Source organism: Oryza glaberrima, chromosome 2 (assembly GCF_000147395.1).
Source record: "Oryza glaberrima chromosome 2, OglaRS2, whole genome shotgun sequence".
Taxonomy (NCBI): Eukaryota; Viridiplantae; Streptophyta; class Magnoliopsida; order Poales; family Poaceae; genus Oryza; species Oryza glaberrima.
Window position 1 is genome coordinate 30,118,314 of NC_068327.1, and position 15,172 is coordinate 30,133,485.

A 15,172-nucleotide genomic window follows, 5' to 3' on the forward strand; every position below is an offset into this window, starting at 1 on the left:
TTAATTTAAAGAAACTAGAAAAACATATATAGATTTGTCTTTCAAAACACTATAATAAAAATAAACATACATTTATTTATTGTATATATTATAATAGAAAAATAAGGTCAAATGTATATCTTATAGAGCGTGTCAGTGTTCAAAGCGTCAATTAAAATGAAACCGGAGCGAGTACCAGTGATTGAGCAAACAGTTACAACTACAGAATAGGCTCCACCATCTTACGAAATGAATTTTGCCTTCCTACTTTCCTCTACTTGTGATTTTTTTTTTTTATCGGGGGAGGGAGAAATTTAAGACGGAACCAACCGATCTACAGAGTGGTTACACAATTGTGGGCAAGCAAGCAGCGGAGCAGCCCACGGTCTCTCGGCCTTTTTTGGATTCTTCCGCTCTGACGAGTGAAAGAGCACATGACTTGTTTGCTGGATTCACAGTGGTTCAGCCAGAACTTCCCTTCAGCATTGAAGGCACCTGAAACGGAATGCTCTCATGGAAATACTAACCACGTATTTTGACTACGCCCTTGTATTTACAAGTTACAAATTTTTTTTTCAAACTTTCAACTTTTTTATCACATTAAAACTTTCTTACATACATAAACTTTCAACTTTTCCATCACATCGTTCTAATTTCAACCAAACTTCTAATTTTTACATGAACTAAACACACCCAATATTAGATTAGTTTTTTATGGGACGGATAGAGTATTTACATAGTATGGTACTCTACTCACAGTTATCACTACTATGCCGCTATGGCTGTATGCCTTTATATTTGGGGTGTGTTTAGTTCATGTTACAATTGTAAGTTTGATTGAAATTGGAACGATGTGACGGGAAAGTTGGAAGTTTGTGTGTAGAAAAAGTTTTGATATGATATAAAAGTTGGAAGTTTGAAAAAAAAAGATGGGAACTAAACCAGGCCTTGGGTTTGTTCAAACCCAATGGTTCCCAACCTCTCTCCATCGTATTCCACGCGCACGCTTTTCAAACTGCTAAAATGTACGTTTTTTTAAAAAGTTTCTATATAAAAGTTGTTTTAAAAAAATCATATTGATCTATTTTTTAAAAAAATTAGTTAATACTTAATTAATCACGTGTTAATGATCTGCTCCGTTTTTCGTGTTGGGTGAGCAGCGAACACACCCATTTGGCCCATTAGCCAATTGGCCCATGAATGAATTGGACTTCATGTCTTCGTGTGCTAGTAGAACCGGTAGAGGTGGAAGTAGAGTGGAGTACATTAATGATTAAATATGGATACTTTCTACCGGAAGCATTAAATAAGCCTGCCACACCGTTACTGCGAATATTATTAGTTGTTGTTTTGATTCAGAAACTTAACTTTACTCTATACATTTAGATACTAATTTAAAATATTAAATATAAACTACTTATAAAACTAATTACATAAATGAAAGCTAATTTGCGGGACAAAATTTTTAAACCTAATTAATCTATAATTAGAGAATGTTTACCGTAACATCATATAGGCTAATCATAGATTAATTAGGCTCAATAGATTCGTCTCGTGAATTAATATAAGATTATGGATGTGTTTTATTAATTGTCTATGTTTAATATTTATAATTAGTGTCCAAATATCTTATGTGATAGAGACTTAAAAATTTTAGTCTCATCTAAATAGGGTCTTACGCTGTAAAAAGAATGAACTGATTTTAATTTTTACTCATGGTCACATTATGTTTTTACGTAATACTTCCTCCATCCACAAAAGTTACTTAGTTTTATCACAAAGATTAAGAAGAAATTAAATCGTCTTGGATGATACAAAATCCAACCAATAAGTATTTAGATGACTTCTTGGTTCTAATCAAATGTTTAATTTATCTCTTCATTTAATTTAAGTCTTAAATGCATAAAGACTAAAATAGGAACAACGTATTTAGAAAAACTTAAATATAAAATATGTGTAACTTTTGTGGATGGAGGGAGTATTTGAAAATAAAGGTGAATGAGTACTCTCTCCGTCTAAAAAATAAACTCAACCTCGTAAGGGTGTGTTTAGTTCACGCGAAAATTAGAAGTTTGGTTAAAATTGGAACGATGTGACGGAAAAGTTGAAATTTTATATGTGTAGAAAAGTTTTGATGTGATGAAAAAGTTAAAAGTTTCAATTTTTTTTTTGAAAGTTGAGTATTTTTTTTTAACGGAGGGAATAATGTTGTGCAGTGAAACCCGTCAGACTGCTGTGTGGACTGTTGTCCCGTGGTTCAGTCAAAGATGCCATTTATAAACCCTTGCCTTAAAATATGGAGGGATGTGTAGCTCAGCTCCTGGAGCTGACAACTCCGTTAGAATAGTGCAGGTATGTGAAGAAGACTTCCCCACGTAGTAGTACAGTACGTGCCACAATTTTTTTGTATGGCCAAACGTAAGGGTTAGAGTATGTACTCCTGAGGGTTAGAGTAAAGATGGAAGCTTTGCCGTGACAACATTTGCGGAATGTATCACCGCGTTAGGTTTTGAAGCTGGGAGGGGCGGAGGGCAGCGATTTTGGTTGGTAGTAGTACGGGACGGCGGCGAAAAAAAAGAAAGCAAAAGCAGTGCTCCCGCTCGGCGCGCTCGGTTTCGACTTCCAAAGGCACCGCCGCGGCGGCAGCTTCCCCGTCTTTATTACCCCACCACGCCATCCCTTTTTTTTCACACTCCCGCCACGCCTCCCAACGCCCCCGAAATCTCGTGTCCCTACGTGCCGGAGCAGCTGCGAGCTTTTGCACCCACGCTGTGAGCCCCACCCGCGTACGCCGCGCCCTACGCCGCACTCCACTCCACCCCACCCTACTGCGCCGCGCCGTTTCAAACCCGTTCCTTTCGTTTCACCGTTCCCACCACGCACCCCTCTATTTATCCCCGCCCCCAACAACCTCGCTGCACTCCGCACTCCACGCCTCCGCCCGCTCTCGTCGCAGCCCACCCCGCCGCGTGCGACGACTCCATCCCCGTCACAACAATGTCGTCCCGCCGAGACTTCCTCGCTGTTGTCCTCGTAGCCGCGCTGCTCCCGCCGGCGTTGTCCCGTGGGCTTTGGCTGGGGCACCACGGGCTGGGGCACGGGCACGGGCGATGGCGCGCGCCGCATGTCGGCGGACACGGCCAGGGACAGGGGCCGCAGCAGCACGCGCCGCTCGGCGGCGGCGGGTGGTCGTCGGCGCACGCCACGTTCTACGGCGGGGGTGACGCGTCGGGCACCATGGGTACGTTTTTTTCTCGCTGTGCACTGTGCTGAAATGTTGTTACATCTGCGTGTTGTGCTCACTGTTTTGCGTGTGCGTTTTTGGTCGCGTGCAGGAGGGGCGTGCGGGTACGGGAACCTCTACAGCCAGGGGTACGGGACGAACACGGCGGCGCTGAGCACGGCGCTGTTCAACAACGGCCTCAGCTGCGGCGCGTGCTTCGAGGTGCGCTGCGACGCCGGCGGCGGCGGGAGCCACTCGTGCCTGCCCGGCTCGGTCGTCGTTACGGCCACCAACTTCTGCCCGCCGAACAACGCGCTCCCGTCCGACGACGGCGGCTGGTGCAACCCTCCGCGCGCGCACTTCGACATGTCCCAGCCCGTCTTCCAGCGCATCGCTCTCTTCAAGGCCGGCATTGTCCCCGTCTCCTACCGCCGGTGAGTAGCCAACGCCGGCAATTTCTTGCCTTCGCGTTTCGTTTTCTTGGATCTACCGGAACTTACTGACCATGGCGTGCGTGCTCTCGAGTGCAGGGTGGCTTGCCAGAAGAAGGGCGGGATCCGGTTCACCATCAACGGGCACTCCTACTTCAACCTGGTGCTGGTGACCAACGTGGGCGGCGCCGGCGACGTGCACGCGGTGGCCGTGAAGTCGGAGCGCTCGGCGGCGTGGCAGGCCCTGTCGCGCAACTGGGGCCAGAACTGGCAGAGCGCCGCGCTCCTCGACGGCCAGGCGCTCTCCTTCCGCGTCACCACCGGCGACGGCCGCTCCGTCGTCTCCAACAACGCCGTCCCCCGTGGCTGGTCCTTCGGCCAGACCTTCAGCGGGGCCCAGTTCAACTGATTCCGCTCAATTTTACTCGAGCATCGTCGTGGTAGTTGCAGTAGTACTCCCAACTGGACCGTGCTGGGAAGTGCCATTGTTTTATGATTGGTACTCAGTCTCGCCTTGGTTCTTGGGAAAGTATTTAGTGGGTAGTTTGGCCTAGTATTAACATGGGCTTTGTGCTGGTGTCACTGCTAGTGGTAGTTTGTTACAAGTACCATTAGTTGAGCTTTTGTGGGATCTTTTGGCTAGGGATTGGAAGTGGTGGTAAGGCTGTGGCTTGATTAACAGAGGCCGCCTTGTATCACCCGCCAAAATAGCAAAATTGGGCCTAATGGGAATGGCCTTCTGCTAGTAATGGTTTTGCCTGGTTGTTGTCTGTACCGGACCCCAGTACCGGACCTCATTTTGGGGGTGCCAAACAGTTTAGGCATCTGGGGAATGCCCTGTGTGCTGCTCATGAACAATTTCTTTTTACTCGTGCTTCTCTTATGCGGGAGTATTAATGCATTTGAATTCATATATACTGTAGTACTCAATCCACCGTATCACAATCTGAAACAAATCCAAGAAACCGCCGTACATGATTTGCTTGCTGCGTCAACAACCGTGCAAATGAGTGTGTCGAGCCTAGTGTACATCTGCTCGTGCGAGGCCCATTGCACCGTACTGCTCGTTTGCGCTGTGCGCATCAATCTCTTGTGCCGATCGTAGTGCGCGGTACGGCGCTGCGTGGTCGTTGCACACAGACTAGACAGCGGCGTGGCGCGCGTGAAGGGAAAACGAATGATCGGATTACGTTCCTGTGTTCGCTCGGTTAGACCGCCGAGCAAGAGTTTTACGAGGGACGCGTCGGTGTCCAAAGCTGCTCGACGCGCACAGGCGCCGCAGGCCGGGGACATGAACAACCCGGCGTTGGCGGAAGTTTTCAACCGAGCGAGAGAAAGAAGTGCGGTGACCCAACGCGCCGTCGGCAGCGAGCAACGTCAAGGCTATGTACAGTGTTCACCGGCTCACGGCGAGTCGGCGACAATAGGCAGCATCGCCGGTCAGTCTGCGTGTCATGGGCTCACCGAATGTAGGAGTTGTTCGTGTGGAGCGACGGCAGCAACGGGGAGACGACTCACGACTTCACGAGTCCGATCACCAACACATTGCCGTTAAAGCCATGTGCAGTCGCCGGCGTGTATGTGAAATGTCAATACCAATCTGTAAACAATTGGACTTTGGGATTGGCAAAAACAATTGTATCCGCGCGTATGTATCCACGGTTTGGTTGTATCCGACTCCAAACCGTGTACTACTCCAGTCCAGTCTCCAGGAAATCAGGATATGAACTATAGGGCAAGTACAAAGGTAGAGACCGGTATGTTTTCTACGTTAATTAGAGGCTATCACGTTACAATAGTTAAGCCAGTACAGTCTCTAACCATTAATGTACTAAAATACTTTCTTACTAGTCATCTTTCCTTTATTAGACTCAATGCAACAAAAAAATTTTCTAATAAATACTAAGAGTCGACTCTACACCGTTGTCATGCGTAGCAACCATCTTTCTTTTTCCTTCTTCCTCTCTCTTCCACGTCACCAAATATGCTTGCATGATACTTCCTCCATCTACTTTTGATAGTCATATTTCCAAATCTGATAATTTTATTTTTGATAGGCATATTTCAATCCAACAACCTATCATCTTAATGATTTTCTCGAATTTAATGCGTGACTCTCCATTCTTCCACACATGATTGGCTACATGGGCTTTGAGAAATGTAAATATTAATAAATCGCTTGTTTACGAGGATTGAATAGTAGCATGTTTAAATGAATGATAAGTAGAATTACTTATCCTTGGTCTATGTGTTAAGATAAAATATGACTATGAAAAATAGATGGAGGGAGTAATAAAGAGAGACTGCTAATAAAGAACATTGTACATGCTCTAAAGTAGCATAGTACTACTACGTATTATACAGAGAGCACCTACTGTTTGATACACAATTGTATCCGCGCGTATGTAGGCTGCTCCATTTTAGTCATTGGTTGTATCCGGCTCAAACCGTGTACTAATCCAGTCCAGTCTCCAGGAAATCAGGATATGAACTGTATAAAGTAGCGTAGTACTACTATGTATACGGAGAGCACCTACTGTTTGATACACATACTAGAACTACTCCTACATACAGAAGGCATACAGATCCCTATGGGTGTGTTCGGTGGTGGGTGTTGCGAACCTATCACCCACGCACGGAATACGGAACGGTCCATTAGTGCGTGATTAATTAAATATTAGCTAATTTTTTTTTCAAAAATAGATCAATTTGATTTTTTTAAGCAACTTTCGTATAGAAACTTTTTTAAAAAACACACCGTTTAGCAATTTGAAAAACGTGTATGCGGAAAAACGAGGAAAAAGGGTTGGGAACAGGGGTTGCAAACACAGCCATAGAGATTCCTGCACGGACCGTCAAGCTATCAAACACTCCAGCCAGTCATCAACTTACCGGTAAAACTCGTGCCTGCAAGGTTGCAGAGCTCAAGTAGTTGGGCTCCAGAAAGTGGAACACTCGGAGCAATGGTCAGGAAACAAGGAATCTGGTTCTGCTCGATGCGGATTTCTAGAACCGTCATTCCAATCTCTGACCCAATTTTTGACCAGAGACCGTCATTGCCAGCGAGCTGCCCATTGGATTCTTTGATGTTGTCGAGCAGTAGCACTCAAGTGTAAGATTAACGAGGCTGTTAGCGACAAAGATAAGAGACTCTGTTTTGAGTAGTACAGGAGTACTACTAGTAGAGCATTTGAATTTAACGTGCCATGCACAAACCAGGCCGATCAAAACTTTTGCTAATCCTGCAAGGTCATCGATCAGCCAACCTCAGGCAACAGCGAACAAACTAGGGGTGTTTGGGAGGGAGGGATAAACTAAAAACATAAATCTCTAGAGTAGGGAAGGAGGGACTAAAGTTCAGTCCCTCTTACAAAAATTTTAGTCCCTCCCATAGGGACTTATGCTTTTGTGGGAGGGACTAAAGTTTAGTCCCTACTTACCAAACACCATGTTATCCTTATGTAAGAGAGACTAAAAGTTTAGTACTAGTTCCAAAACACCCCCTCAGCATGTTGGACACATACCGGGCACAACAGATAACACTGTCCTGCAGACAGGTAAATCTTTTGGCATCTGCAGGAGGTTTCGCTGAGGAGATAACCGACAACATATACAAGGCATGGGAAAAAGATGCTGCGATTGTTTTGCTTTTGCATGCGGCGTCTTGAATCGATTCACAAAAGAGGCAGGAAGACGCCGGTCAGGCGCGCCATTGATGGGCTCTTTTTTTTCCCTTCCCCTTGCTTGGTCGTACTACTAGTAGTAGCGGAGAGGAGACATGGCGGTCACAAAGGCCACACGTCCCGGTTACGCGGCTCACACGAAAGGGATGGTGGTGGTGGCAAGCAACGTGCGAGTGTCGGTGGCTCGTCTCACTGAACCCTACTGCGAGCCTGCAGCCGCATGGAGGAGATACGGATGGCGTGGTGCACATGATGCTACAGCTACTGTGCATTGAAATCTTTGCGATGTCTCTGCCTCCCACTTGCTGGGTGTACTGCGTCGCCGTGGACTGTGAGGTGGTGGTTAGTTGGGGTATGCCTTTGTGCCTTTACTAGTACTACTTGTACCTTTTTACCTTTGTTTTTCCGTGGGTGGTGGTGTTGATCTGAATTCTTTTGGCGGGTAAAATGTACGCGCGACGTTAACCTGATACTGTCAGTGAGCAATTATACAGGTGTGATCTATAGACACTCTTGATTCTGCCCAATTGGATCGATATTTTATCTTAAGAATGTGTAGTTAAGAAGAGAGCAGTACTATACTCAACAGAGGGAGTACAGTGCGATGGGCTACGGCATACTCCCTCCATCTTAAAAAAAACTTAATTCTAGAGTTTAAATTTTATCTCATAAAAACCAACCTCTACCATTTTACCTACTCTTAAACAAAAAGTTTTATCCCTTTAATATCTTTTATCTATCTATCACCCTTACTATTTTTTTCAATAACACACTACACTAATTTTATATTGGGATGTTAGAAATGGGTTTTATTTAAGAGGAAGGGAGTACGGAGCATCAGTAAAGGGCGACGAAGAGTACGCCAAAAGACCAGAGGAAATTCCGAAGCGCACGTTTTCCATGGATCGAGCCAGCGCGTCCTCGTCCGGCACGGGAGCCGAGAGGGAGGAGTCGTCGTCGTCTCGTCGGACTCGATCTCGAGCGCTGCGGCGACGTTTCGTGGCCGTATCAACTGATCCGACGGTCGCGTGTTGCCGTTGCCTTGTGGCTTGTCGGTTCCGTCGGAAGTCCGAACACGATACTCGCATCGCACCGTGCTCTGTGCCTCGGGTTCACCGAGGATAGCGGAAGGTTGGGTCCCTATTGGGCCATAACGAGACGGGCCTGTTTGCATCCAGGTTTTAATCCGATAGGAATAAGTTCATTTAAGGTCCCTTAACTTGTCAACGAATCCGATTTTCGTCCCTCAACCAGAAAATATGATGGGTCCCTCAACTGTCAAAACCAGTGCAGATGAGGTCCCTCGGCGGTTTTGGCTGACGTGGCGCCTACGTGGCAAATTTGACTTGGTCTTCATCTGATATGGCATTGACGTGGCGCTTACGTGGCAATTCGACCCAAAAAAATAAACTTCGTGGGACCCACATGTCAGTTTTACACATAAATTAATAAAAAATGGTGGGGCCCACCAGTCATTCTCAGCCCCCCCTTTCTTCCTCCTCTCTCCCCATCTCCCTCTCCTCAACTCTCTCTCCCCTCTCCAGTCCCCCATGGCTTCTGAGCGCCCGCTGCCGCCGCCGATGTCGTCGCTGCTCCCGCCGACACAGCTGGAGTCCGCCCATCCGCGCCGACTGCCTCGTTTTCTCCCTCGAGGCCAACCCCTTCCGCCGGGAGCCCGACCCATCAGCCGCGTCGCAGCGGGAGGTGGAGGAGTCCACCATGGCGCAGACGTTGGTGGGCACGAGACCAGCATCGGCGTCAGCCTGCATCACCTCGAGCAGCTTCGCCGGGTCAAGGCCGTAGTCTGTCTCCACTCCAGTGGGATCGACTGGATGTTGGCTGGATCGAATATAACATGTTCGTGTGGCTCAAACCTCAAAGGTCAAGCACATGAAAAGGCAGCAAGCATATATAATAGTGATGTAGTGATGCTAAATGCTACTTCTACTCATAGAGCATTTTACGAAGCTGCTCGAGGTGATGCAGGCTGAAGCCGACGCCGGTCTCGTGCCGAGCGGATGTCGTCCAGCCGTCGCCATCCTCGCCGCAGTGGACGCCGTGAACGACGACGTACTTTGCGCTGGTGGTCTTCAAGTCGGGGGTGTCCGACCTGGGGGGCCTATTGGCGTCGTGGTCGGAGGATGCTGACCGCGCCTGCGCCTAGCCCGGGGTGTCATGCAACGCGCGGACGGGGTGCGTCGACGTGGTCGCGCTCCCGGCCGCGGGGTTCTTCGGCCGCCTCCCGTGGTCCGCTCTGCTCCGCCGCCCGTCGGTCGTCGCGCCCGAGAGAGAAAAGAGAGGAGAGAGACGGACAGAGGGGAGATTGGGAGTGAGGAGGAAGAAGAGGGGAGTGAGATTGACAGGTGGGGCCCACGTGGCCCCACCTTTTTTAATTATTGTTTTTTGTGTAACTTACATGTGGGCCCGATGTTTTTATCATTTTGAAAACTAAATTGCCACGTAAGTGCCACGTTAATGCCACGTGAGACGAAGAACGAGTCAAATTAGCCACGTATGCGCCACGTCAGCGAAAACCACTATCCAAACCGCCTTGGGACTTATTTTGCACCGGTTTTGATAATTAAGGGACCTGTTTTATCTGGTTTTCCGGTTGAAGGATGAAAATCGAATGCGTTGACAAATTAAGGGACCTAAAATGAACTTATTCCAATCCGATATATATGGCCCGTCAAATCTCCAATAGCCCAATGCAAAGCCATCAGAACGCCTGAGTTTTGGCCCAAGAGCCAACTGCTCCACCGTCTCGGCTCCTCTTGATGGCTACACCCTACTAGTACAGTTTGGCCGCGGCGGCGGCGGCGGTGGCCATCACCGGCGACTCGATCGTCTCTGCGGCGTGCTCAACTCGATTCCTCTCCCCACGCGTCTTGTTCACCCAGCCTGAGGCTCCCGGCGGCCCTCGTGTTGCAATCCGCAACCCACAAGGTGAGTTTCCGTTTCGCCCAGTTCTCTTCGTTTTTATTCATCTTGGAACCCTTCTCTAACTGATTATCAGCAACACATCAATCGAAAAGACCAATTTAGATGTTATTTCAATGTCTTTTGACCCTACTTTAGTGAGTTCTTGAAGTGTGTTTAGTTCCAAAGTTTTTTTCCAAACTTCTAACTTTCCATCACATCAAACCTTTCATACACACGCAACTTTTCAGTCACATCGTCTCCAATTTCAACCAAATTCCAAACTTTGGGCCAATCTAAACACAGCCTTGGTCTGCTGCAAATATTTTCAGCGCATTTTTATGAACACAAACAAATCAGAATTGCGAAGTACTGTAGAATTCCAAGCACACTGTATTAGTACATTGGCAGTATATTTCCCCCTTCTTGAAATCGGGTTTAGAGCGTATAGTTTCCTCCAGTTTTGTTATCGTAAATGTATTCCATTGAAGTTCATAGGTGTTAAATGTCGTGCTACAATATCTGTAGCTCTGAAATGATAATTGTCACTATTAACATGCTAAGTTACATAAGATGCGAAGCTACTCTTCACTAAAGATAGCACTTGCCTATTAAATACGTTGACAATACTAGATGATTTTCTTCTTGCTCAATGTGTTCTTATCTCCCATATGCTTATCGCAATTTGTTGAAGCCCTCAATTGCCGCAGCGTTGAGCTTTCCTGTCACATGCAAGGCACAAGAGTTCCCCATTGACTGCTTTAACATGGATCCTGCTTCTGGAGCAGATCTTGCAATTGCCCTGCCTTGATCTAACTGGAGACACTGACGCCCATGAATTCAAATCCAATTGCAAAATATATGATCGATTGGGGCAGAAGAAAGATGTAAAAAATATCATCTCTGTACAAGTAGTCATAGCATGCAGACGTAAGAAGAAATCCACCAATGAATAGCTCAAGGCAGTGGAACCTAAGAAGCACCGGCAGATGGAGAAATTAGCGCATAACTCATGGCACAGATCAAGTTCAAAGTGATTCTTATATTCATATAAGAATTTACCTGTCTTTGAAACGGCAATTCTTGGTAACTCTGACAATGGATTTGAGCTTCTGGATGTTTCCCAACTTTTGCGTGACAATCCATTCGTTTGCCCTTCCAGCCTCAAAAAATCCGATCAGGGTGGCTTTCAACCGGTGCAATGCCATAACATTCTCAAATAAGAACCACAGTATGATCAGATGGATTGACCTGAAGCACATGGAGTTCATGAGATGTACCATCCTTTTGATCATAGTAGCTGGTGACACACACACAAAAAAGGGTAAACAGCACTGATCTAACCTTGGAGTCCCAACTGAATGGAGTAGAATGATAGCTGTAGGTATGAGGATCAGCTCCCACAAAGGAATCTGCACCTCTGGAAAGAAAACTTTCATAGGAAGCAGTACGCTGAAAAAGAAAAAGGTGAAGAATGTCGATATGATCCTCCGTGCGATGAAGAAGTCATATGTCATGTATAACTTTTTCCAGAACGAGACTTTCTGCGTTGGAAAACAATGGAAGAATATAAGGGCTTTCAGGTAATTCTAGCACTAGAAGAAAGAATGCTGCAATAATTCTCCGAGTCAAATACAGTTTCGATGCATCAGTTTCCAGGGTGCTGTGCAACTTGAGAAAATAATACTAACCTTGGCAGCCAGAATTTCCCAGAACATTTTCTTGAACAAGAGTGCAGGTCCACATGACCAGCGATGTTGTTGGGACCGATAGGCTTTCAAAGTACTCGGCAGCTCACTCTTAACCTGGAATTGGAAGCAAACTCTCAAGTTATCCAATTAATCTGCTAATGTTTTTGTTCATGGATTGCCATGTCATCATGGTAGAACTGAACTGCTGAAGTGAGGTAAAAATACCTTAATGCTACCAACATAGACAAATTCCCAGCCCAGCAGTCCTGCTCTCAGTGCCAGATCCATATCTTCTGCCGTAGTTCGGTCCTCCCAACCACCGGATTCATCAATCACTTGCCTTCTCCACACTCCAGCAGTTCCTGGATGCGTTCATGAGCATATAAAATTCTCAAAACCTCTGAAAAACTTGTAGAGGAGAAGGAAAGTAAGGAGCAATTGCAGTGGCAGAGGCGAGCAAGGATCATACCATTGTAGCCAAAGAAGTTGCAGAGCGAGGAGCCGGCCTCTTGCTCAACCTTGAAATGGTAGTCCATTGACATCTCTTGCATTCTCGTCAGCAAGCAGTCGTTAGCATTCACTGCAAGGCAGCTTAAACAGAATTTCTCTCAGCATATGACAAGCACTCTCATACTTCAAAAATTTAGAATAATTGATATGAGCTTCGGCCATGTTTAGTTCATTGGTTGATTATCAAACATTGCAACACCACCTAGCTAAAACATTGGTAATGTGCGGCAAAAATAATGAGAGGATGACACATGGGGTCCACTGCAAAAAAAAAAGAGAGGAAAAGTTGGCATGACAAAGATGTTGAGATCGCCTGGGTGGATGGGCCGTCTGTCTCTAAAATACCGACTAGGCCGCCATATGTGGACACTAGCACTGGGCCCATCTTGTTTAGCTTGGCTAAGATTCATACATCTCCGTCCTAAAATATAGCAAATTTTAAATGGATGGGACATATCGTATATTATGAATCTAGATAGAGAGTTTGTATAGTACTATGGTCAAGGTTTTTCATGATTATCACGTGCGGTAACCTTGTCAGTTTTTGAAACCACGGTATGTGATAACCGTGTGGGTATCGCTGTAATCGCCAAATCATAGGGTGGTGTTAACTGGTAACCACTAAAAAACGATTTGAGGAGCCCTGAGTCTCTGACTAGGATACGTTCCATCCACTTAGAAATTACAATATTCTTAGGCAGAGGGAGTACTTCTATCACTACCCAGAAACTGTACTAGAGCAGTAGAGCACGAGGTTTATTAGTAGCACAGTACAGTAAGTCTTCAACTGCTCCTCGAATCAACTGTGGATGGAAGACGACAACCGGCAGCAGCATTATCTTCGTAGTACTACGACGAGTGGCGCAAACGAATAACGACACCGTACCATGGTCAGTGCTGTAGCAGCGTAGGCTACTTTCTTTCCTGCCCAATTGCCCCGAAAACAAACAAACAAAGCGGAGGTGACTCACCGAACTCCCATCGCGTCTGCACGAGCGCGAGGCGTGGGTTGTGGACGAGGAACGGCACCGTCTTGAGGAGGAAGTCCGGCGGCGGCTGGAAGTCGGCGTCGAACATGGCCACGAACTCGCACCCCTGCACGTAGCCACGCCGCATCCCTTCCCTGAGGTTGCCGGCCTTGTACCCGGCCCTGTCCTTGCGCGTCTCGTACTTGACGTTGATCCCCTTCTTCCCCCACCTCTCGCACTCCTTCCTCACCAGCTCCTGACCCAAGAACACACAGACAGATTACTTTGTCAGTTGATTACTTCGAAAATTTACTTCGTTTTGGTTGGGCAACTTTCAGGATTCGATGGTCCCACCTTGACGATGGCGTCGGTGGAGTCGTCCAGGACCTGTACTATTAACCGATCTGCCGGCCATGTGAGCCTGCATGCCGCCCCAATTGATAGTTGGTATACCTGCATTGTTCACTGTTTTTGTCAGGTGGAGCTAAGGTTACCCCCGTGAACGAATCCTACAGCCAAGAATTGCCTGTTCTATGCTAACTAATCAATCATGCATTTCTGCTCAAAATTTTAAATGTTTAATGCATGTAAATCTGAACACGATGCTGAATGCGGCGACAAAAACGGGGATTATCACTTTGCTCTTCTGAAAAAAACGACAGAGCACTGCAGTGTTCCCGGAAATGGCAGAGTTCAGAACTGATTGAAAGCCATGTTACCTCTTTCTCGTTGTACATGGGGATCTGGACAAGAACCATGGGGAAGGACGCCCGGCCAGCCTCATCGTCGTCCTCCACGACGACGGGATCGCACCTGTACAGCCTCGCCGGCCGCCGGCGGAGCAACTTCACCACCGCGCTGACCACCCCGAGGAACACCTTCTCCGCGAGCACGATCACCGACATGACCATGCACGCCACCACCGCGCCTCTAAGCAGCGGCACCAGCAGCTCCATCCTCACCTGCCGCCATGCCTGCACCAAGCTCTCCACCACGGCGGCCACCGTGTCGGCGACCAAGAGCCTATCACCGCCGGCGCGCAACGCAAGATCACCTGCATGCAATCGGCGATCGTGCACGGGTGAGGTGCCTCTTGGAGTCGGAGACAAGAAGTCAAGAACACTAGTGCTGGTAGGATCAGAAGGAACAAAATGCAATATTGATGTACTACTACCTTGCATTGCTGCTGCTGCTTCCTGGCCCTTGTGCAGTTTCAGACACTTGATTGAGGAGGCAGCAGAGCAAGTGGTGGTGCAGTGGTGGTTAAGACATGAATGGCCATGACGGCAATGGGCGCACTGTTACTGGTTGAATCGGGCTTTGGATGTACATGGACATGCATATTCCAGATCTAGGGTAAGACGGCGCTGTTTACGATTGGCACGTTCTCTTCGCTGAATTTAGCTGATATTTATGCAAAGCTGCTAGCTGCTGCGTAACATTGTTTTATCGGAGATAATTGCATTTGGTTATAGCTGGGTAAGTATTGCCTTTGGTTTATGGCTGCCATGTGAGCCTTTGGATGCTTTGTTGACCTGTGGTCAATTTGTGTTTTTAGCCATAACCGCATCCCACGCGGTTGGCCGACTTGTGTTGGTGCCATGCGAGCCAGTACTAGCTAGGTACCCAGGCTAGGATCTACTACATGCGTATGACAGCCTGTGTGTGATAGTAGGAGCAATATATGCGAGATGTTAACGTGTTTGGTAGGCCGCTTAATTGTGGTCAGGCTCAGGCGAAAAAAAAAAAACTACTTACTCATTTTCAC

General features: G+C 47.1%; 2 protein-coding genes across 2 annotated transcripts; one reads left to right on the forward strand and one right to left on the reverse strand.

The window, feature by feature from the left end:
- The first annotated feature begins 2,742 nt into the window (after positions 1-2,742).
- Positions 2,743-4,530, forward strand: LOC127763840 (expansin-A5). Its single transcript, XM_052288637.1, has 3 exons — positions 2,743-3,220; positions 3,315-3,636; positions 3,733-4,530. The coding sequence occupies exons 1-3, from the start codon at positions 2,977-2,979 to the stop codon at positions 4,040-4,042; spliced, it is 876 nt and encodes a 291-aa protein (XP_052144597.1). The 5' UTR covers positions 2,743-2,976; the 3' UTR covers positions 4,043-4,530.
- Positions 4,531-10,607: 6,077 nt separating this feature from the next.
- LOC127764211 (probable glucomannan 4-beta-mannosyltransferase 6) lies at positions 10,608-14,771 on the reverse strand. The gene is made up of 10 exons (XM_052289060.1): positions 14,579-14,771; positions 14,124-14,458; positions 13,759-13,857; positions 13,408-13,660; positions 12,396-12,506; positions 12,152-12,288; positions 11,927-12,040; positions 11,580-11,779; positions 11,298-11,486; positions 10,608-11,207 (listed from the first exon to the last, which is right to left on the reverse strand). Exons 1-10 carry the CDS (start codon positions 14,583-14,585, stop codon positions 11,048-11,050), a joined length of 1,605 nt encoding a protein of 534 aa, XP_052145020.1. The 5' UTR covers positions 14,586-14,771; the 3' UTR covers positions 10,608-11,047.
- Positions 14,772-15,172: the final 401 nt, after the last annotated feature.